The sequence below is a fragment of the Cottoperca gobio genome, chromosome 4, assembly GCF_900634415.1.
Source record: "Cottoperca gobio chromosome 4, fCotGob3.1, whole genome shotgun sequence".
Classification (NCBI taxonomy): Eukaryota; Metazoa; Chordata; class Actinopteri; order Perciformes; family Bovichtidae; genus Cottoperca; species Cottoperca gobio.
Genome location: NC_041358.1, coordinates 1,083,651 through 1,106,872, shown reverse-complemented (window position 1 = coordinate 1,106,872; position 23,222 = coordinate 1,083,651). Strand labels below are relative to the sequence as shown.

Here is a 23,222-nt window from a genome sequence, read left to right as displayed (position 1 = left end):
TGAAAGACATGCGCCAGCCCTCGCCCTGATCATATTTAGTTGTTTAACGGGTGGAACTTGCAAGAAGCAAACATTCTAACTCCGGATCAGCACACATAGGGCCAGATTTTAAGCTTTTTCGTGTTTGTGGAGGTTAAATTTGACCCCTCGAGGGAGGTATGGTCAGCCGGGAGATTTTTAACCATTCTAATGATTAGATGCATCAGGTGTACTCTGCAGTAAAGATGGAATAAAATGTTTTAATTAAAAAAAAAAATATTACTCATGCACTTTAACAGGTTGAATACAATTACCTTGCATATAATATGAGTGTTGTGTGTGTGTTTTTGTTCTTGTATTAGTCATTTCCACAATGATTGGGGTGGTGTGTAACAACTATAAACAGTTCATCCAAAAGACTTTTAACCCCTTTAGCCAATCAACACATTCAAGTCATCGGCCACAGAGAGGTCCCGGGGCAGCCTGCATGTTAACACTTAGCAGAAAAGTCACATCCCTCATTCTTTTAGTCTAGCAGTGCCAGCCTATGACATGGGCAGGAGTCACAAGTGAGATTAGGCAACATCGTCATAATGTGACTGTGTGAGTGCTGATGCACACTCTTCTTGTAGACCGGTGCGAGGAAAAGTCTGAAGAGGGAATTCCCGCACACTGTTGTTTATGTGCGATGAAATTTATTATTGACACGTTTGTGTCCTTAGACCATCAGGAGCCAGGAGACCCGACAAGTGAGAAAAAAAAAATCTAGTTCTAAATTGCTTTACATAGAAAAAATATTCTTACAAAATAAAATTCACTCGTCTTTTTTTCCCATCTGTTTTTACAGATCAAGACCCTGGCAATCCCTTTTTCACTTGTTCTAAATCCTAATCATAAAAAGTGCAGACAAAGAAAATGGATAATTTTTCCCCCTCACTTGACTCTCAGGGGCTTACATTATGAATGTTTGTACAACATGTCATGGCAATCCATCCAATAACTGACATTATGTTCTGGATCCATATGGTGGGCCGACCGGCCAACATTACCATCCTCAGAGCTTCTGTGGATAAAAACAACCCGAGACACAGTAAATGTCAGGATGTGACAAATTCCACTTTTTTAATGGTCCAAAAATAAACAAGCAGAATAATGAAAAACTCCACATTCAACTGAAAATGTAACTACACTGCACACAGCAGTGTTTCCTATTCTTAACTTTTTAATCCCACTCACAGGTTCATCAACATCAAACACAAAACTATGAGTGCTTTGGAGAACAGCTGGAATAAACATACTCAAAATAAATAGTAGATAATAAACAAAGATATTTGATAGAAAATAAACAAAGTGCAAAAACAAAACAAAGACCTGCTGCAGATTAATATTAAATCAATTCAATTATTAACAGTAGAAGGAGTAAATCAAAGCATGGATTTGTACAGAGAGAGAGAGTGGCAGAGGAAGCGATCCTGCTCCATACACAGCAGCAGATCCCTCAGCATGACCCGAGTCACTCTCTGAACACCCTGCCTGGGCAGCACAGTCACCTGACACACACAAAGATATAACAGAGTAAGTAAAACAATTTGACCTGCCGTGCTGTATTAAACACAAGGCGTTATATGAAGAACGGCTCCTCAATAAACTGTATTCATTAAAGTGAAGTTTAAAAATAAATTAAAATTGAGGATTTTGTTCAAGAAACTTTATTTTAATTTTATTATATTATAGCGGGATGTCGTCATAAAATATGAAGATCAGCAATCAAAGCTTCATTCGAAAACCTCAATAGAAGACTGGAATTGAAAAAAATTACATTCGGTAAAGCCCTAGTTTGACAGTAGCCCAATAATAATGTTTCACTAGTTCTCTGCCTGAGCTCCTGTGTGAGTATGTTCAGTAACACATGCTAAAGAGTAAAAAATAAACGCTATACAAAGACAAACGTTCAACAGAACTTCCACTTCAAACACATCTGCCATCACTCTTCCACAGTTCCTGTCATCAGTGTGTGCTGTGCCAGATGAGAAAAAAGCCTGTGAAGAGGTAAAGGAAGCCCTGTGGCTGTGAGAGGAAAGAGCGAGAGAGGCGGCAGGCAGTTGGTTCCGCTGGGTAATGGAGTTCAAAGGCAGTGGGAAGTATGTGCAGCTAACAGAGTGTCCTCGTCTTTAAACCTACAGCCTGCAGGGCTGCGACTTAAACACATGCACAGTTAAAGACTCAATGAGCTAAACCAACACAAATGCTTACTTTGGTAAGCTGTAGGCTTCCTGTGTGTCTGCGATAGCCGGCTGGCCTCTAAAGCACATCATTCTATCACCTACTGTTTTTGTGTTCTTAGGCAGCCAACTAGGAAGATATTGTTTTTGTATGTATTCTGTAGCTCTTCATTCATAAGGAATCAACATCTAAACTAGTAAGCTACATAAATGTTGGTGGTTTTCTTAGTGCAAGAAACCTGAGCAGTGACTGTCACCCAGTTTGCCACTATTTAAATGTTGAAGCTATCACAGCAACTTCACTGAAGGCTTTTGTCTTCCTTTTAGAAGACTGGATTTAGTATGAGCACATAGAAATACAGTAAATGCTCAAAAGGTGGTCAGTAACCTCAACTGCATTTATGTGGAACAGGCTTTTATTAGAGACAGGCTGTGGCAGTGGGGTGTGGTTAGGGCTCCGGCTGCTCCGGGAGAGATGGGAGTGTCTCAGCTGGAGATCAGACAGCAGGACAGGTAAACAGTCACACAATATAAGCATGGTGATGACCTGTTTCTAGTCTCTTGCAGTAGGCTGGCACCAAGGACATGGACCCACACACATATATAGACAGAGGCAGAGAGAGAGAGAGACTGCCTGCCTGTGAAAACGGCGTCAAGCAATCATGTGTGGGGGTTTTTTTTGGCCTGAAAAGGCTACAGGAACGGCATTTAACAGTTTTAGTTTACTGATTATCCTTCCCCTTCCTTCCTTTTATCTGGGTGAGAGTAGGTTTGTCTTACATTGGCGCCTGAACAGGGACATGACAGAGGGAGAAGCCTCGCAGAGCCCGCTGGGGGAGGCACTCCAGCTACTTTCCGCCATGCAGGAGGACATTGCCACCTTGCAACGCCAACAGAGCCAGACACTTGTGGACATTGCCACAGCGACCGGCCACTCGGGAGGGAAAACCGGAGATAAACCTAGCCCAACCACCGCATACTTGGACTTGGTATACTTGGACATTTTTGAGGGCACAAGGCGTGTGGGTGGCCGAGGGAGGAGTGGGCTGTTGCCCCTACTCTCTGGGGAATCCCAGCTGACGACCAACAGCCTGCCAGTGTCCTCTCTAAACACTTATTACCAGATGAGGAGGGCCATCCTGGAATGGCTGAGCAGAGAAGGAAAATATTTCAGGTGGAGCTTCAGACCATGCTAGAGATGGGGGTAATAGAGGAGTCAGTGACTGGTGCTGGTTTACAAGTCCAACGGCTAAATACGCTTCTGTGTGGACTATCACAGGGTTAACGAGGTGTCGATGCTTACCCGATGCCCCGGATCGACAAACTCCTAGATCTGCTAGGCACGGCTCGTTTTTATACGGCACTGGACCTTCTCAATTTCGTACGGGTTGTAACAATTTGTGAGTCTTCCGTTAGGGTTGTTTGGAGCCCCAGCCACCTTTCAGTGACTCATGGACCAGTGGTTCTGTGTCCCCACTCTGCTGCCTACTTGGATGAGGACATCATCCACAGTGAGACATGGGAGCAGCATATGCAGCAGGTGGGGGCTGTGCTCAAGTCCCTGAAGAGCACGGGGCTCACGGCCAACCCGAAGAAGTGTGCGATTGGGCAGAGGGAGGTACGGTATCTGGGGTACCACTTCGGCGGCGGGCAGGTGCGGCCTCAGGTAGAAAAGACTGCAGCCATTTCGGTGCCCAAGACAAAAAAGGAGGTCAGGAGGTTTATCGGGCTGGCCGGCTACTATAGACAGTTCATTCCACGGTTTTCGGAGCTGACCAGCCCCCTGACTGACCTGACCCGAAAGGGTGCCTCAGATCCGGTCCAGTGGATGGAGTTGTGTCAGCTGGCGTTTGAGAGAGTAAAGTAAGCCCTCTGTGGGGAGTCGCTCCTGTTTTCCCCTAACTTTGCCCTTTTGTTTTGCAGACTTACGTCTCTCGAACAGCGGGCTGTTTTGTCCCAGGAGGTGGAGGGGGTCGATCGCCCCGTACTGTACATTAGCGTGAAGCTAGTTCAGCGGGAGGTGACCTACAGTACGGTGGAAAAAGAATGCTTCGCCATACGGTGGACGGTCGACGACCTGCGTTATTACCTCCTGGGACCCTCTTTCACCATCTGGTCAGACCATGCCCCGTTCCACCGCATGAAAGATGCCAATGCCTGGATCACTCGTATCTGGTGTTGCAGCCTTTTAACTTCAAGGTGATCCACAGGGCGGGTAACCGCATGGTCGCGGCTAACGTGGGTGTCTCAGCTGGAGAGTCACACAATCTAAGAGTGATGGTAGCCTGGTTCTGGTCTCTTGCAGTAGGCTGGGACCAAGGAAATAAGTGGACCAACATACAGCTGGAGGAGACAGAGACATAGACAGAGAGACAGAGAGACTGCCTGCCTGGGAAAACACTGAAAAGCAATATTGTGTGGTGTTTTGTTTTGGCCTGAAAAAGCTACAGGAACAGTATTAAACCATTTTTGTTCACCGAACATCCTTCTCCTTCCGTCATTTTATCCTTAAGTAAAAGGCCTTAACTCATATTTCCCCTGTCAGTTCAGTGTAATGTTAATTTCCACCGCACTAATTCAAGCTACAACTTGTCATACTAACCCCTCTGCTGCTCTGAGTTCATCTTTCAAACAGAAATATTTTTAAGGCTTTTAATTAGGGCTGTCAAGCAAGCTGTCGGAGCAAAAGTCAGGGGCATCTAAGAACACGATTAATCTGCGTTAATATTTTTGTTGCGTTACTTTTTCTGTGATTAATTAATCGAAAGTAACGTGCTAATTCGACAGCCCTACTTTTAATGTAAAATATCTGCTGGAAAAGTAGAGTCTCATTGCAGTCCTCAATGTAAACCGGTTCTTTTCTGGTTTTGTTTTCAGCACTGAAGTGAGACAACATACAGACCAACCTGACTTTCAGTCTGCTCCAGAGGTATCTTCTTGCGAGGCCCGATGGCAGCCAGAGCGGTGAGGTTAGCCTCTCTTTGCTGCAGCTGAGCTTCTTCTAGCTGTTGTAACTGTAGAGTAGAGAGACAGACTATTAGACTATTTCTCTGAGATCAGTGACTTTGTGGAGTCTCCGCTGGTTGCATGGTGCTCAGAGCCCAGAGAAAAACCGGGACATAACCCTCGATTTTATTACTTTTAATGTAATTAAAGTGTGGCTTCAAATGAGCCCTTCATATTTACATATGTTGCATGTATGCACCGCCATATTCCCAAACCTGGAACCAAACTCTGGCTAGATAGGGACTTTCAAGTTTTGCCATTAACTGAAGGCCACAGTAGTTCTCCGACACACTGGGTATTCAGTTGGTTGCAATCTACAACCTCAACGCTAGATCCCACCAAGTCCGACGCACTGCTACTTTAATGATTTGCTTCCACAAAATACATGCTCTCTTTCACTACTGATAGGATTTGAACTGGGAGGGATCAATCAATGACCACCTTTGTATTACTGGAACTTAGCTCAATTACTCAGGCTTTGATAGTGTGTGTGTGTATGTGTGTGTGTGTGTGCGTGCGTGTAGGTACAGAGTTGTAAGTGTATGGTGCAGTGGTGTGTGTGTGTGTGTGTGTGTGTGTGTGTGTGTGTGTGTCAGCAGCGGAGCATGTAAATTATCTGAACTGTGTTGTTTTACTGGCTATTACTGATACCGGTGCCTTTTACACTTCTGCCCTGCCATATATTATTCTATACACACTATTGCATTACTAAATAAAGATTATTGGTCTAAATAAAACTCCCCTACCGTGAGTGTTACGTAGTTAATTCTATTCAATGGAAGCAGCAACAGGAAGTGCAGAGTTTGCATTAACAGTTAACTTTCTCAGCAGTGTGTTGTTAGTGGGATACCTGACTTTGAGAACTTAGCCCCTAGGCTTCCCTGTCCTGACCTCATATCCATCTAGTTTTATTTTGTAATGGTATTTACCATGTAATGTTTTAATTTTGCAAACGATATTGAAATAAAATAGTACCATACCATAATATCATTTTAGATTTAGTGTGTGAAAATGAAAGCCCACAATTGCCATTTCGCTCATTGTGGTCTCGTGAAACTTAATGGTGGTTTGCTTGAGATATACAATCGTGTATACACAGTTTATTAGGTACAAGTGAAAACTAATGTATACAACAAGCAATAAATCAGACCTTCGTGAAGTTATAACATTGAGTTTTTGATGAAACACTTTGAGGTGTTGATTCAACTGTATGATCATTTTGGAGGCTGCAGTTTGTGCTGCTGTTGAATTGTATTGCATTATATAGACAGATGTCTAATATTTATATACAATGTAACAGATGTCTCTCCTGAGCTTTTGGCCTGTTTTAGCTTAATATTTTGGTTTTTCAGCTTGCACATAGACTGTGTGGTCGGCTCTTACACCTTCTTCCAGGATGAAACACATACACACCTCTTTGGCTCTTTGCTTGAGCTGCTGAAGCTGTGGATCTTCAGTGTGCGAGCGACTCTGTGATCACAGACAGTTGAGTCAGGAAGCATCATTTACATAAATACTGGCAGAAAAGGTCACGGTTGCATTAAAAATTATACAAAAAAACTATAACCCTTTTAAAAGGTAAACTTCATATCATAAAAACATAATAATCTTGGTTGAGCAAAAGACAAAAATGGTGGTTTAAGTCAAACAAGAGCTGTGCAACTTTCTGACCTAGCCTTGCTTACTCTGGCCAAACGCAGCAGCCTCTCTCTCTCCATGTCATCTTTCCTCTTCTTCTTCAAACTCTCCACTTCCTCCAGGAAGCGAAGCTGAGATCGTACATCACTAACTTTGGCATGCCACAGGTCATCCTGCACGCACACAGCACCGCAATAACAGAATACTAATTAGAATGTTATTTTTCATTATTTAATCATTTAAATCAAAAACATTGTTCAACATAATGAGTAGAAATTATTTGTGTGTGTGTGTATGTATATATATATATATAGATATATTATATATAATAATACATACACACATATATACATACACCATATTATTATATATATACAACACATATATATATATATATATAGATATATATTATATATATATTTAATATATATATATATTATATATTATATATATATATATATATATATATATTATATATATATATATATATATATATACATATATAATTATATATTATATACATATATACATATATATATATATATACATATAATACTATACACATATATAATATATATATATATATATATACATATATATATATACTATAAATTATATACATATATATCTTCTCTCTCTCTCTTCTCTCTTCTCACATCTCTCCTCTCTTTACTCTCTCTCCTCCTCTCTCTCGCCCCTCTCATCTTCCTCTCCCTACCTCCTCCCTCTCTCTCTCTCTCATATCCTCCAGCCATCTCCTTCTCTCCTCCCTCTCTCTCATCCCTCCCTCTCCTTCCTCATCTTCTCTCTCTCTCCTCGTCTCCCCACCTATCCATCATTTTATCTCATTCACCTCATACTCTCCTCTCTAACTATCTACTCTCTCACATCTATATCTCTATATCTCTATCTCTATCATATCTCTCTCCTCTCTCTCATCTCTCTATATCTACTCTACACATATATCTATAGTATATTCATCCCCTATCCTATCTCTAATCTCTCTCTCTCTATACTATCATACATACATACTATATATATATATATCTATCATATATATATCTATATATATTAATAAATACCTATATATATATATATATACATACACTAACACCAATCATATATATATATCTAACATACATCATACATATTCATCATATATATAATACATACATACATACATATATACATAATACTATATAATATTATGTACTATACATATATTTATATATATATACATACATTATATAAAACATACCATATTATATAATATATATTGTATTATATAATATAAATATATATATAATCACATACACAATGATATATATATATATATAATATAAAAGATATATATATATTATATAGCTATATACTATACATCAATATAAACACAACATATATTATACAAAATTATATAACATAATTTATCACGAAAGTATTTATTACACATACATTACAATATATCTATGACATAATATAATATACAATATTAAAAATTTTACAACTAATTAATTATAATTCCATAATATCTTATATGATATATATACATATATATATACTATATAATACTATTTGACATAACTAATATACAACATTCATATATATAATAAACTATATATCATAAAAAAAAAAAATAATATATATATATATATAGTACATACATACATACATACCTACATACATACATTAGCATACCACATACATACATATAGATAATATATATTAGTATATAGGGGGTGGAGAGTAGGAAAAGGTTGGGCATTGGGGAAAGGGGGGGGGGGGAAGGGGGGTGTGGGGGGGGGGAGAAGGGGGGTGGGGGGGGGTGTCTGTCCTCTCTCTCTGGTCTGGGTCTCTTCTCATCGGCTCCCTCCCCTAATACCCTCCCTCCCCCCCTACTCTCTCTCTCTCTCTCTGTTCTGTGCTCTCTCTCTCTCTCTCTCTCTCTCTCGTGATCTCCCCCTCCCCCCCTTCGCTCTCTCGCTCTCTCTCTCGGGTCCTCGACGCTGCTCTCATCTCGTCTCTCGTCTCTCTCCCTCTGTCTCGTCTCCTCCCTTCCCCCCCTCTCTCTCCCCCCTCCCCTCGTCGTCGACTTCCACCTCCCTCTCGCTCCCCCTCGCTCTCTCTCCCCCTACATATATCGTCTCTCTACCCTCCTCTATCGGGGGGGTCGCGCACCCGGGCCTACCTATCTCTCTAGGAGTCGCCCTCCATCGTCGATCACTAATATACACACTTATAGGTACACATACATATCTATGACATGCGGGTGTGAAGAAATGCTTACATATATCCCTCTCATATAGATAGTCGATACGGGGAGACATAGTACATCTACGCACAGTATATAAGATTATCGCAGTACGGTCGGCACAGCCTTCTGAGCATCATATAGTATTAGGAAAGGGAAAGACAACCATGTAAGATAAGATATAATAATATATATATAATCTATATATCAGATAGTTATGTGGTGGGTTTTGGGGGTGCGTGTATGTAGGTGTGTTGTTGTGTGTGTTTTTTTTTATCGATGTAGTGTTCTTATATCTTAGGATATAGTGTCGTTATATATACTATATAGAGATATACACCTACATATATATATAAATGATATATCATACATAATACATACTATACATACATATATATATATATAATATTGTAATTTTTCAATTAGTGTGAATAAATATAAATCTCCACTTCAAATGGCATTTCAATTTAAATTGCTGTAAGTCAGACCTATGTACCTTCAGGGCTGCTTTGCGGTGTTCTGCCATCACAGTGAGCTTCTCCAGCAGCCCACGGAGAAACTCCTGTGTGGCATGAGAAACCAGAGCTACCACCTCTGGACCGACCTCCGTTACTCCCAATGCCTGTCCTAACGCAGGAAACACAAAACCTCTGGCAGAAGTATCACACTGATTTGAAAAGATTTTAATAATAATTAGTTGTCTTGCTGTGACTTTAATGAATACATTTAATGCAGTGTCCGCTGACATACATGTAGTTCCGTCACCATTACCATAAACATAATTCCTAATGAAATATTATTAGGCCTATTTTGTACCAGTACGAAGGATCCGGCTGAGCACTGGGTTAGGTGAGAGGATGGGCTGATCCTGGCAGGACTGCACCACAGAGCCAACCACGGAGGTCAGGATCCGTGCATTTTCCTCTCTCAGGTTGACTCCAGCCATGGAGGCGACATCATTAATGTCATCATCTTCTCTAGAAAGCACATACACACAACACACACACACAGTTTACTGTATTGTCCACTTTGAAACCCCTCACACTTAAGATATCTGAATGTATTACTTGTAAGATCCTGAACTGTCCTTGAACGCAAACTTGGTGGAACGAGGTGGATCCTGAGTGAAAGGCTGCTTCATTGAAAAAGTTCCTATGAAAAGAAAAACAAAGGCAGCATTTCGTTTAGAAAAGTCTGTGTCCAAGTACGTTGACAATTAACTCCACAGTGCTTTAAAGACTCAGAAATGTAAGTAAGTTTAAATTCTGTGACTACAGGCACCTATGAATGAGTAACTAAGACATATTCTCCACTTGGTAAAATCTGTATCTGGATAATAAAATCTGATCCGGTGTTTTTGCATCTATACCTGGTATTAATAAGCAATCTTGGTACTGCAGTTCTACCTGAATTGTAATTGAATCTCAATATGCAAATGACATTTGGCAGAGCTGGTGGACTTGATGTAGTCTTGCCGATCTGATTGTATTTTGATTGCAATGTGTTCTTTATGCATTTATATAGATAGGATATATACATAGATACTTGGGCTGTAATGGTTTATGTATTTGTATTGGTCGGGTGCACGCAGAATACTCGGCATGTTAATTGATGCACATAATGAGGAAACAAAGTTCACATGCACGAGTTCCGTCGAGAACCTTTAGCTGTACGCAGTTCTCAACAGGTGCCGAGGTCAGCAGAACAAGCTGATTAGCATGCAATGAAAAGGCGGCGCTGGAAAACGTCTGCGGGTTCCCGGTCAACTAAAACAGCCACAGACGGAGTTATAAAACGAGGAGTGACACAGGCAACATGCTAACACACATTCGACCGATCATGGGGATGATAAATGTTTGAGTGCTTTGAAAGTTTAAATACAACAAACATACTAAAACTAAATGAAAACACTCCTAATGCACACATCTTATTTTTTATTATTCTATGTATTTTGGTATTTGGAAATATGGGAAAGTGTTCCAACAGTGTAATACAGAAGAAATGTTTCTTATTTTTAATAATGAAAATAGGTAACCAAAAAGGAACCAGTGCGTAAAACATTACCTCATTCCCCAGCAAGAGGATGCACTCTTGCTAAATAAATGAAAAGAAACTTGCTTATGGATTTGAATGACTCCTATAACATGTTGTGAACTGAACCGTAACTTCTGTGTCTGTCTTGTGCTGATTGGTGATCGGATTGTGTATCGACGATTGGAAGGATGATCGGCGTTTGGTTTTTCCTACGCCGACAACAAAGATTTTATAATTAATCTCTGAAATGTTTCTGGTGAAACAGCTGGTCCGCCCATTGAGCTCCATTATCTAACACCCCACATCAAAACTAGTTAACGTTATAGATAGGGAAATTATTTTGTGTTATTGTGGTTGTATAATGATATTTATGGTGCTGTTAGAATGCTGCTAGCCTGTCCTGCTAATATTGAAATCCTAATAATACGAGATTATTACTTTTGGCTTTTGGACAGGACTAGGTCGCTCGCTGTCTGTGCGTGTTTGAGAGAGAGAAAGAGAAGGTGGACTATTGTACGCAATGTTTCTGTAAGTTATTATTATTAATAATAATAATAATAATAATAATAATAATAATAATAATAATTTGAATGTCAATGTTATGGAGGAAGCTTTGAACTATTCATTACAGCCCTGGTTATGGATATGATTAGGATTGTGATATTAAAAGATAAGAAAGCTATCATCTTAATACCGGGTGGAAATAAGTTCTAAAATCTTCTGTTTTACAAAAAACCTTCAACCAGTGACGTTGCTCAGTAAAGTATACTACATTATTCATATGCACGCACAAGACTATAGCATGCTTCCAATTTATTGCAAAAATAAATGAGTTACCTGTGAAGTGTTTGGGGATGGGTCTGCTGCTCTGAGATATGCAATTTCTGGACTGAGCAAATGTTGCCAACCCAGTTCTCAGTGCAACTCCTCGAGGATGCTGGATAACCTGCATTTTAAGGGCAATCATTAAGATTAGATTTATTGCCCCAGAGAGAGATTTGTTTTCACAGCCAGCACAACTCAGAAACATACAGATATAGACAGTATGAGACATCCCTACGGTCTATATAGTTCGAGACGATCAAGTTCTTTTTGCTCCCGATCAGAGTTCTTTAATATTGAGCATCTGCCGAGTCCGAGTCCCGATACAATACTATTTCCCCAGATAACACAGCTGCACAGAGCACACTTCAACAACAGTTATTCAAATCAATTGAATGTATATAATTGACAATTGAATAGCTGGTTTTCATTAGGAAAGAAATACCTGCATCCAAGCTGCTCTTTAATGTTTGTTTTTTATGTTTCAACAACAAACCTTCAATAATTATTTTCGGCCTAGTCACTGTTTTGAGGGAATTTCCCCCTTCCTTTAAAAGTGTCCTCCAGTGTAGCAGCCTTTGCCTGAGTTACCTGAATGAGTATTCTCCTCATCTGTACATCTTTTGTGCTGTTGTGTGTTTACGTGAATAAATTAGGCTTCTCTTATTGGCTTTTTGCTGGCGGGGCTACGGCAGCAGTAAAACACCGCATCATACATGGCAGCATAATGCAAGAGAGTGCATAAATGAGGTAAATAACATAATGAACAGTACCATACTGTGTGGCATTTCCCCACACGCGAGGCTCAGTGCCGGCTCTTACACTGACAGGAAGATGTCCATGAAAGCTTTGAGAGTGAAAACACCTCCGTGACAGCTGACGTAAAACTAAAGATTGGATTGGGCTCAATAGCTCAATAGATGATAGTGGTCAGTTAAAAAATGCCTTGAGCGGCCTTGATACTGATCTTTGAGATCAGAGTATTTAAAGTATGTGGTGGTGGGTGAGGGGCTGGTACAGCCATTAGTGTTGAGGGTGTAAAGGAAGAGACTGAGGACACAGCTCTGAGGGGCTCTGGTGTTGGTGATGATGTTACTGTGCCTATTCTTACAGCCTGTGGTCTGTTGCTCAGGAAAGTGTGAAGCCAGTGGAAGAGGAATGGAGGGATGTTCAATTCTTTTGAACATCTGGAGGAATTAAATTGTGTTGAAAGCTCAGATAAAGTCAACAAACAGGACTGAAGTGAAGTAGTCTGGTGCTTCCAGATATTGGAGGGAATGGAGAAGACATGCCAAAGCATCCGTTGTCCCTCGTTTGAACCTAAAGTCAAACTGGTGGAGGTCCAGCTATGGTCCGACGGCTGGCAGGATGGTGCTCAGGATCAGTTTTTATAGGCATTTCATGCAGGCATGCAAACTCATCAAGGGTGAAAAATGTGAAAATACAAAATAAATAGTATAATAAAAAATAAAACTTGTGCATTAGGAGTGTGCCAATTAATTCTATTTTGGCCACAGTATAAGCCAATGTTAATGCCCATTCTGTCTTTGCATCTAAAGGCTGCTTGAATGCAGTGGGCATGAGGAGTTGGAATCTGGTGATCTGCACATCTGTTTGATGCCGTTTAATGTGAGATAGAATGTTTGATGCAGTTCCTCTCACATCCGCTACAAAGGTGGAGCAACACCGACACACCATCCTCGTCTTATACGCAACTCTCTCTCCGCGTCTGTTATAGCCGACTGGGAACCCGCCGCCGTCTGCCAGCTCCGCCTTTTTATTAGCATTGCCATAGTGTGACTGGCTAGCACGTTAAATCAGCTTGTTGTGCTGACCGTAGCCCACAGCACATGTTGCTAGCTGCACCGCATATACATATCCGTAGACGGAGCTCTTGTACCCATTAATTAAATTTCAAAAACTAAATTGGATCTGTACGAATCACGTAGGGGAGCTATTTACAAATTAGAAAGAGTGCGATCGGTCGGTAGTGGTTGGGTTCTGAAGGACAGAGGATGGGAGAGAGCTTCATGGCACATAGGATGCCATCTGGTCCTGGTGCCTTGCCAGGCTTGCACCTTCCCAGCAGCTTTCGGACATCCTCCTTTGTGAAGGAAGGATTTACAACTCATGAAAGGGGAGGGCACTCACAGCCATAACTGATAATGTTTCCATAACAAGTCCAGAATATTGTTTTTCCTTGTGATAATGTCCACATACTGGTGGAAAGGGCAGAACACCCTCAAGGCTGCAGTTGTTGAAATCCCCAACGAAACAAAACCAGGGCTTCTGGGTATTTACCAGTAGGGAGCTAGTGCCCTCGGCTACTAGCTGCTTGACATAGTGGCAGACCACACCACCCCTCTTCTTGCCCAACAGACCGGTCCCGCCACGCTGAATGATGGAGAAGTTAGCGAGACTGAGACGACCTCGTTTCAGCCGGGGCGATGATACAGGCATCCCTGAAGGCTCTCTCCACCAGGCAGTTGGCATGTAGTAGATCCATTATTCCACAGGAAACGTTTGTCAGTATTATGGAAGGATCTTGGTCGAATCTCTGATGGAAGGATAACTACTGGCTTCACGTTGAAGAGGAAAGAAGACCGTAGTTGTAGAAGATCTTCACCAGCTTTGGTGGTCAGTAGCTGCTATCCTATTGTTGTAGCACTGAGCAGTCATAGTGATCCATAGGATTATGAAAGCCATCCAGAAGACCTTGTATACATCTAGCATTTTAGACATAGCTAGACAAGCTAGACAAGCTAGACAAGAGGACACCATTACAAACTCACAGAAAATATACAAAACAGGACAAGACGTCAACACGTACGCTTAAAACTGTCATCAGACATGACGTTGCATCAGCCTGCTTGATTGATGATTAAGCATTATTCCCAAACATGGCATCTATATCTGACACCCAGCTCAACATTTCTACTTCACCTAAACATCTCAGTCTTTTGACAACATTTGTTTCTGTTGGCTGCTCCAAAGCTCTCATCTCTGTGGTGTGTTAGAATTTATGACTGAAAATTATGTTTTCACATCACAGATGATGAACAAAAGCATAGAAACATGAGTTGTGGAGGTAAAACGTGACACTGATGTAGGAGTATATAGGAGTAAGTGTAGGGTACCTGCTCTGACACAAACTAGGCAGGGAAGAGAGGTAGGTAAGGCATATTGAAATAAAGACATCAGGAACACTAGATCAGTAGAGTGTTAATTAATATAAAGAACAACCACACAACTACAAAATTGTAGCGCTACTTAAGATGCTTTAAATACCTTACTCCACATTGCATCACTTAGTGCATTTAAATACACTTAAAGGGTTCCCTGTGGAGTTCCTCTAGCGGCGCTTTAGAGCTGTTTTTCCTACGAGTGGGTCCCTGTTTTCTTTATCTCATGACATGATACACATTCCTGCCGATGGATATGTTATAATCTCTGCTTTCGTCGGGCTGCTCCACCGTTAACCTCCCTGTCTCAAGTCTTTGTCATCCATGCATACTTGTAAAGCTGGTTAGAAACCTAGTTAACAGTATACATGGCAGAGACACATATTACATGTACCTCACAATTATTAATAATTTGATGTTTTCTATTGTAAAGTGTACACTGCTCACCACCTGCTGGCTGGTACTGAGGCTTTGTCCTGTGTCAGTGCTGGACTGCTTCATGGTGGAAGACACCATGTTGAGGTTGCCTGTAGAAGTTGAAGCCTGTTGGATAAATAACTGGGGGTCTGCAGTGAGGAGACGAACTGCAGGAAGACTTTTCTGGTAGCAATGACAAAAGAAGAGTAATATCATCAACCAAATTCCATTTTGACACATGTTTAAGCTATTTTTATATGAGCTACTAGGAGTTCAAATTAATTTTATTTTATTCACAAAACAAAGGGAAGAGCTCAGGTAAAACCAGTCTGTAAAGGAAAATGGAAAAGTATAAAGTCATAGCTAAGCACAGTCCAACCATAAGCAAGCAACTATGCAAAGTCCACAGTCCACAGCCCAGTTTCATCTTGGCCTTTAATCAAGTTACTAACGGAATAAGCTTAAATAAGTGACAGCTATGAACTTTTCACATTGAACAGGTTCTCTTTTATTAAATAAACTAAACACTTATGTTGCACGTTTCAGTGCTTACTGCGTTGCCACACACACACACACACACACACACACACACACACACACACACACACACACACACACACACACACACACACACACACACACACACACACACACACACACACACACACACACACACACACACACAACACACACACAAACTGGGAATTACATTACACTTTATTTACATCTTTGAAGAAACCTAAAGCTGACATAACCTTTAACATCTTAACATGAAGAAAGAGTTTGAAAATACTCTTTGACGCCGTTTGACCAGTACTCTACAAAAGACACACGGGCTATGAGCAGCGCAGATCTCAGGCCCGGCTCAGCTGCGGATCATTTAGAGATTAGGTGTGCTGCATATATTTTGAGCGCGACACACGCAGTTCTCAAAAAACAGACGTGAATAAGATCTGATGAAGGCTGGCAGTAGCAGCGCCACAGCAGCAATGTAGTCTCTGTGGACACGACACGTGTACGAGCAGCAACATGAAGAGTGCTGCCCAGGTAGGCAGGGGGAACAGGTGACAGTATAACCTGTGTGGCTGTGACATAGTATAGCATTATGTGCTGTGGCAAGTAGATCTCCTCTCTTAACTTATCTCGTAACGATAATGTTGTTGAATCTCTGCTCACCTTCAGGAAAGGAACCAGGCACGACTGTGGAGTCGACTTCAGCTCACGATAGAGCTGTTCTGTAAACTCCTCTGCTTCTAGCTTCCCTTCCTGCAGGATGAAAGAAAGACGAATACTTTAATACTCATTTTTTATGTTACCTGGAACATTATGGTCAAAACAAAAGAAAATAAGCTGATTATTACTGACAATACTACATTACTAGCTTTTTAGTAATTAGTTTATTTTAGGTGTACTTCCTAGCAAGATTATTTAACACATTTTAATTTAAAAAAAAAGTAGATATGACATGTAGTACTAGTTCTCCTCAAAACCATAGACAAGTAAATAATTTGTAATGCATGTTAAAAACAAGGAGACAACAAAAGGATTTCAGACATTGCAATGCTTTTCAAGCCTAATTTGACTTCTTTTTACATCATTTAGACATTAGAAGATTTACTAAGTAAAAGCAGGTCCTGTGATGATGAAGACACGTACCAGCAGACTCCTGACCAGTCCTCGGACATTGTTAGCCATGTTGACAGACCTAGAGTCATTGGAGGCCAGCTTGATCAGAGTCACCAGGAAGTTTTTGCACTTCTTCACACTTTCCAGAGTTGCCTGTTGATGAAATGTCAGGCTACAACAAATCTTGATAAAAAGGTAAATTTGTGACACTCAAATCTATTAAAGCTGACATATACTGCTAAATTGGTACATAAGCTGATGACTGACTTTGCAACTAAACAGTAGTCCCTTCCTAAATTGTTGATGCATTAGTAGCAAAATGATGTAATGGTGCAAGGAAAAATCACAAATCATGACTACATGTCAAACACAAATGTACTGGAAGACTAAAAAACAGGCAGCGTAATGTAAAGTAACATGGAAGATGGTCTACATGAGAAATAAGAAAACGATGGGAATTCTCCGGTTTGTACACAACAACGAGACATCAACAACAACTAGGCATGCTGGGTAGGTTCAGGGGGTTGGAGTCCATATATTATTTGGACTACAAATTGTGTCAAACCGGAAGCATGGAAAAGTCATCTCCTCCTAGCCACATCGCTCAACTGTCAAGGGAGTTTGTTCTTTTATTTTAGCTCATCTAACTCTTATATAAATTAAATCATGAAAATCATCCAATATTGTTTTACAATTGTCTTAGTAGTGTTGGAAACAGTTCCAGGAATAATACAAAGGAAGACTTGCTATTATCATATTGGAGTTCTTTTGTGTTGTTTTTCTGTGAGGATGCAGGTCAGCGTTGGGACCGGTGAGACTCACCGGGCTAACCGTGTCCGGTGGATCCTTTCTGCTTTCTGTGACGACCATCTGAATACGTGGCTGGCTCCCCTGTTCTGACACACTGAGGGTCGGGACTACAGCTGGTTTGGGAGCTACACCAAACACCTGAAAAACACAATATAATCCATCACCCTAAAACTATTAACAGTAACATATAAAACTTACTAATGCCAAGGTAACAGAAATGCATCTGCTAGTGACAGCCACTACTGAATTATGCAAATAAGACTCAGTAGAGTTGTGTGTGTGGTTGTGGTGTGTAGGAGCAGCAAGGTGGAGATATGAACCGCTGGGATGTCTACTCTGACAGGTTGACTTGAGTCCTACTTGAACTTCACATGAGTCAGTTTCATCTGTAAATGGGTACCTTCCCTTCAACAAACTCACGCATCTGCAACTTTGGTTAAAGGCAAGTCATTTTGGTGTCATTTAAATTGTAGTACAACTTCACCTGATCCCCTAAATAGGAGGGTTTCAACCAGTTACATGTGAACTCTGTTACTGGTCATTTATGGCAAGAAAGCAATGTGGACAAGCAGCACTACTACGTGATGATGAATACACCCGTGTGCATTTAAACCTACTAGACTCATCTGATAATAGTGCAAACTGTCAAGCAAGGTATCATCTACCTTGAAAACATTTAGCCATCCAGTGCTGCGGCGATTTTAGCCAATAAGAATCAGGGGTTGCAATAAAATTGTGTTGTGTTGGTCCATGTATTTTAGCAGTTCCTCATTAAAAAGAAATAACCATATTCTTAATTTCACAGCAGGCTGTCAGTCAGGTGAGGTGGATTTGAAGTAAAAAATGCTCCTGATTCAACCCTGTCAAGTACTGCAAGAGTGAACCAGCTTGTGTACCTTTACCACAGCTGTTTTCTGGACTGGGGCTGGTTGGAAACTGAGAGGGGCTGCCAGCCTGATCACTGTCACCTTCTCATTACTTTTATTTCCAGCTGCTGTGGATACCTGCATTCCAGACATGACAGCTAGTTAAAGACCACAGAAGTGAGGATGTCATTACATTTGTCCACATCAGAATCAAACCAGAATTACCATATCATTAGCATATGAATTCTGAGTTATGACCAAAAACGTTTTGAGAGATCACAGTGACCTTTAACCACCAAATTCTAAATCAGTTTATCTTTGAGTTCAGATTGACATATGCCCTCAAGGCGTTAGAGGCATGCTAGAATCACAGCAGCAGCACACACATATACCTGTGGGACCAGTAGTCTTGGTACTTGACCACTGATGCCTCTTGGTGCCTGCTGAGCCTGTGCCAAAGCCTGCTGGGATACCAGCATCAGCTGACCACTCTCACTGCGGATCAACATCATACCTGCCAGAATCCAAAATCACTTACTGCAATTATTTGATTGTGTGCTGAAAAGAGAGAGGGCTGGGTACAGAATCTTTCTGTGTACATCCTGGACCATAGTCGGGGCATTCAATCAATCACTTTCTCATCGGACCCCTTTCCATTGAATGTTAACCTCTATGATAGTGTTAGAATGTGGATTGATTAACCAGTATGATTCAAAGTTGACCCATAATGGACGGCCACATCGCACAGATATCTTCTTCAAAAATAAACATCAACAGTATGGTTCTCTGATTATCAGACAGCTTACAAACAAGCGTATCCAGTTTCACTGCTTTTGGTCCAAGTTAAATATTTTAGATTTTACTGCACTACAAATATTGTATAACTTTAGTTACAGGCATTACAAAATTGAATTATTGCATCTAAAAAAGGGACCTTCCAAATAAAATGTACTTTCCCAAGTAAATAGTAAAGCTGTGTTTGTGGAGCTGTACACAGCAACAGGCCAAATGAGATGATGACTCGGGCTTCCTTCTTGTTTTATTTAATTTTCAGTCATGTGATGATAAACGAATAGGAAAAAAAGGCTTCATGTGTTAGACTGACCGAAGTCTGTCATTGCTGTGAGTCGGCACAGCATGAACTCATCAAGAGATGTAAACAAGTGTCTACCCTTTAAGATAATAATCGATAAATAAAAATCGTAGTTTGGCCTTTTATTGCAAATTAAGATTAGGATTTTAAATCACCTAAATTGCATTGTTTTCATCCAATTTGGGTCAACTTTGAGGGCCCCTGTCTCCTGAATGGTTGGTCATTCTGGTTAATCAAACCACATTCTAACACTCTCTCATAGATGTTAACATGTAGGAAACAATCCATTCAAATCAAAAGGGGTCGGATCAGAAAATGTTTGATTCCTGACGAAATTCTTTAGTACAGAAGATTGTGGATGTGACAGTTAAACAAGAAAACAGACTAAACTAATCAAGTGTCTCAATTTGCATACTTCAGTACTTACACTTATTTTGAGTGCATAAATGTGTTCAGACCATAGATTGTATAAAAAGAGAGCTAAAGAGCTGTTGTGAAGCTCAAAGTGGGCGGCTCCAGCTGTCGGCATCTTGGCAGTGAATCCCCTGTCTCCCAATGGTTAATCCAAAGATTGGCAGCAATGTGTGACGTAGCAGAGCAGACAGACAGTGGCTAGCGACCTAAAATGCAACCCACCTGTCACTCAAATTGGCTACGCCCCTAACAATGCTTAACTATAAGCCTTATTCTAATTAAAACGGATGGCCTTATATATAAAATGCAGTGCCCTATGAGTACCTGGATGGTGCACTCATAATGGTCAAAAGGTTAGTGTGGAACACGGGAAACTTCTCAACATCAACGGTCGCCATCTTGGCTATGTAGCATGAGGGGAGGGACCAGCAGTGATTGTGTTTACTGTGGTGAACACTGCACTATACAAATAAAAACTATACATGTGGTGTTTTTCACTAAGTGCCACTACACTGTTGTCAGATAGAAGCCATCAGTGTGTTTATTGGGTTAATTTAGCAGTCTGCAATGATATGGTACTATAAACAATAACCAGCTAGCTAGCTAACAGTGACAATCGTCATGTTTGGTGAGTGCACAACAGTAGTGTGTGATTTGAAATAATACGACCCTGTAGAAATTAACGCACTAAGTAATACATAATGTACACAGTGTACGACATGGAATTGTACTAACAGAAGTATCCCAATTGAGACACACTAAGTGTACTGAATATGAGATTAGAATTCAAAATGTGAAAGTGGTCAAATTTGTAAACATGAGTTATATGAATACAAAGGAGAACATCAATCTAGAGCTACAAGCAGTAGTGTGTTGCAGCTAACTCACCTGGTGGTATCTGTATATTGGCTGGCAGCTGTGGGGAGGTAGTGCGTGTCAGCCGGGGGGCCACAGTGGCTGGCTGGGACGCTGCTGCCCTTGGTACAGTTATCACCACTGTCCTTCCGTGGGTAGTGGCCTGGGTCATGGAGGCCACCTGGCTGAAAGCTGCTTTTGTTACCTGTGGTTGGCTTTTTGCACTAGTGAATGCTCCTGATGTAGCCATCTTTGCTACCACCATGACAGAATGAGATGAATTCTGACGCGCTGAGACAACCGTAGAGGAGGTAGGTTGGTGGCCAAGACCAGTGGGGATGACCTTAGGTGGGGCAGAGACAGAGACACCTGCAGCCATGGGTGGAGGTTGCACAGCAGTGCTGGGTCCACATTTGGCTGGGACCTGTAATATCTTGACTTGAATAGAAGTGTCTCCATCCACTGCTGCCTTGTCAATAACCACTTTATTTGTGGCCATAATTGTTTCTGAATGGAAAAACATCCAACAATATGAAAGTTATTAGTTTTCCAAGTGCTATAACGTTATGGTGGATTAACCCAAACTGTACCCCGTTGAAAAAATATTTAAAACGTCATGGAAACGTTGTAGCCTATAGTAACGTTACATTAGCGTTAAATACAAAGATTACGTTAGAGGCCTTGTTATTGGTGAAGACAGTCATTTCACTAATTCCACTATCGTGAAGTGCTGATATTATTCATATATTTAACTTCAACCTTCTAACGCTAGCTAATGTTAGCCAATTTAACAATAGAAGAAAGTTAATATGTTTATAATTAGATTTCTGCTTGTTTTATTGCCGATTTAGAAACTAGCATGCAGTATTTCAGCTTTAGACAAGTCCAGGATTGACATAAACTAGTTCAACGTTATACAATAAGAACATAACGTAAACTATGCGATACGTTTCGCTGACAAATGTGGACTGTTATTTAATCCAAAAGAACAAACTTTCCATGTGAAATTATAGTTACGGCTGCGTTCGCCAATGTAATGCATCCAATCCAATTCTATCATAACTCAGTCAACCACCGAGTAGATTTGAGGAGAAATAGCGAAGTCACGAGCTCACCTTTTGTATGTGTTTTTGTGGCAGCGGGGTGCCTGAACTCATACTGGACCAGTGCTGCATTTGGAGAACACAGGAAAAATGGGCGCACCATTAGCTACGGCTGGAAAAAAAAGATTAATAAATTATTTTATAACAATATCTGTGAGTTTAGGATGCGTGGCAGAATGAATGTGAAACCGAAAAGAGATACCTTTTCGATTATGATTTAATTGAACGCAATTAGTTGTAAGCTTTGGCTTGTGAAATGTAATCAAGCAGTGGTTTCCCGCCAGCAGATGACATAAAATGCACCGTTTCACGCCCAGCACTCAGTATTTCAGAAACTCTAAACTTTATTAATTAAAGGTAGTAATTTTAGATGTTATTCTACTGTGTTAAAATATTGTGATGTCAAGTTAGTAAAATTGACGTATGACGTATTTTGTCTGATAAAATGCGGTATTTATTCAATCAAACCCACTTCCAAATTCCAAGTCACTCCCTTGAACAGAGCGGGGCCATCAACCACCCTGAATGCAATAAATATTGACAGACATGTAGCTAATTTAAATACATACTAAGAACATATTATCCCAAGTTAGCCTGGGATGAAAAACCTGCATATAAGTATCTGACTATTTATTTATAACCTTTATTTTACCAGGATATGTCTCATTGAGATGAATAAATCTATTTTTCAAGAGTCCTGGCCAAGATAGGCAGCAGCATAGTTACCGACAAATCAAAAACAGTCACAATCATAACATTAATCAAAGCATTTACAGACACAGCGGCTTCAATGTCGTTAAGAGTCGCTTTAAGTCTGTTCAGAGAGACCAGCTCTCTGAGTTTCAGCTCATTTTGCAGCTGGTTCCAAGTAACCGAAGCTGCGTAACTAAACTATATAGAAAGCATA

At 40.6% G+C, this 23,222-nt stretch overlaps 1 protein-coding gene across 3 annotated transcripts; it reads right to left on the bottom strand.

Moving 5' to 3' along the window:
* Positions 1–1,074: 1,074 nt before the first annotated feature.
* On the bottom strand, positions 1,075–22,644 carry LOC115006906 (transcription initiation factor TFIID subunit 4-like). Of its 3 annotated transcripts, none has more exons than XM_029429530.1 (17): positions 22,518–22,644; positions 22,328–22,427; positions 21,246–21,719; positions 19,243–19,364; positions 18,881–18,988; positions 17,997–18,122; positions 17,205–17,327; positions 16,725–16,814; positions 15,579–15,731; positions 11,965–12,073; positions 10,161–10,245; positions 9,910–10,070; positions 9,590–9,720; positions 6,893–7,018; positions 6,621–6,677; positions 5,108–5,215; positions 1,075–1,529 (listed from the first exon to the last, which is right to left on the bottom strand). In XM_029429530.1, the coding sequence occupies exons 2-17, from the start codon at positions 22,416–22,418 to the stop codon at positions 1,404–1,406; spliced, it is 2,190 nt and encodes a 729-aa protein (XP_029285390.1). In that variant the 5' UTR covers positions 22,419–22,427; positions 22,518–22,644; the 3' UTR covers positions 1,075–1,403. The 3 variants fall into 3 exon arrangements, with proteins under 3 accessions (XP_029285390.1, XP_029285392.1, XP_029285391.1); XM_029429532.1 differs by having other exon boundaries at positions 15,582–15,731; XM_029429531.1 differs by lacking the exon at positions 22,518–22,644 and having other exon boundaries at positions 22,328–22,441.
* Positions 22,645–23,222: the final 578 nt, after the last annotated feature.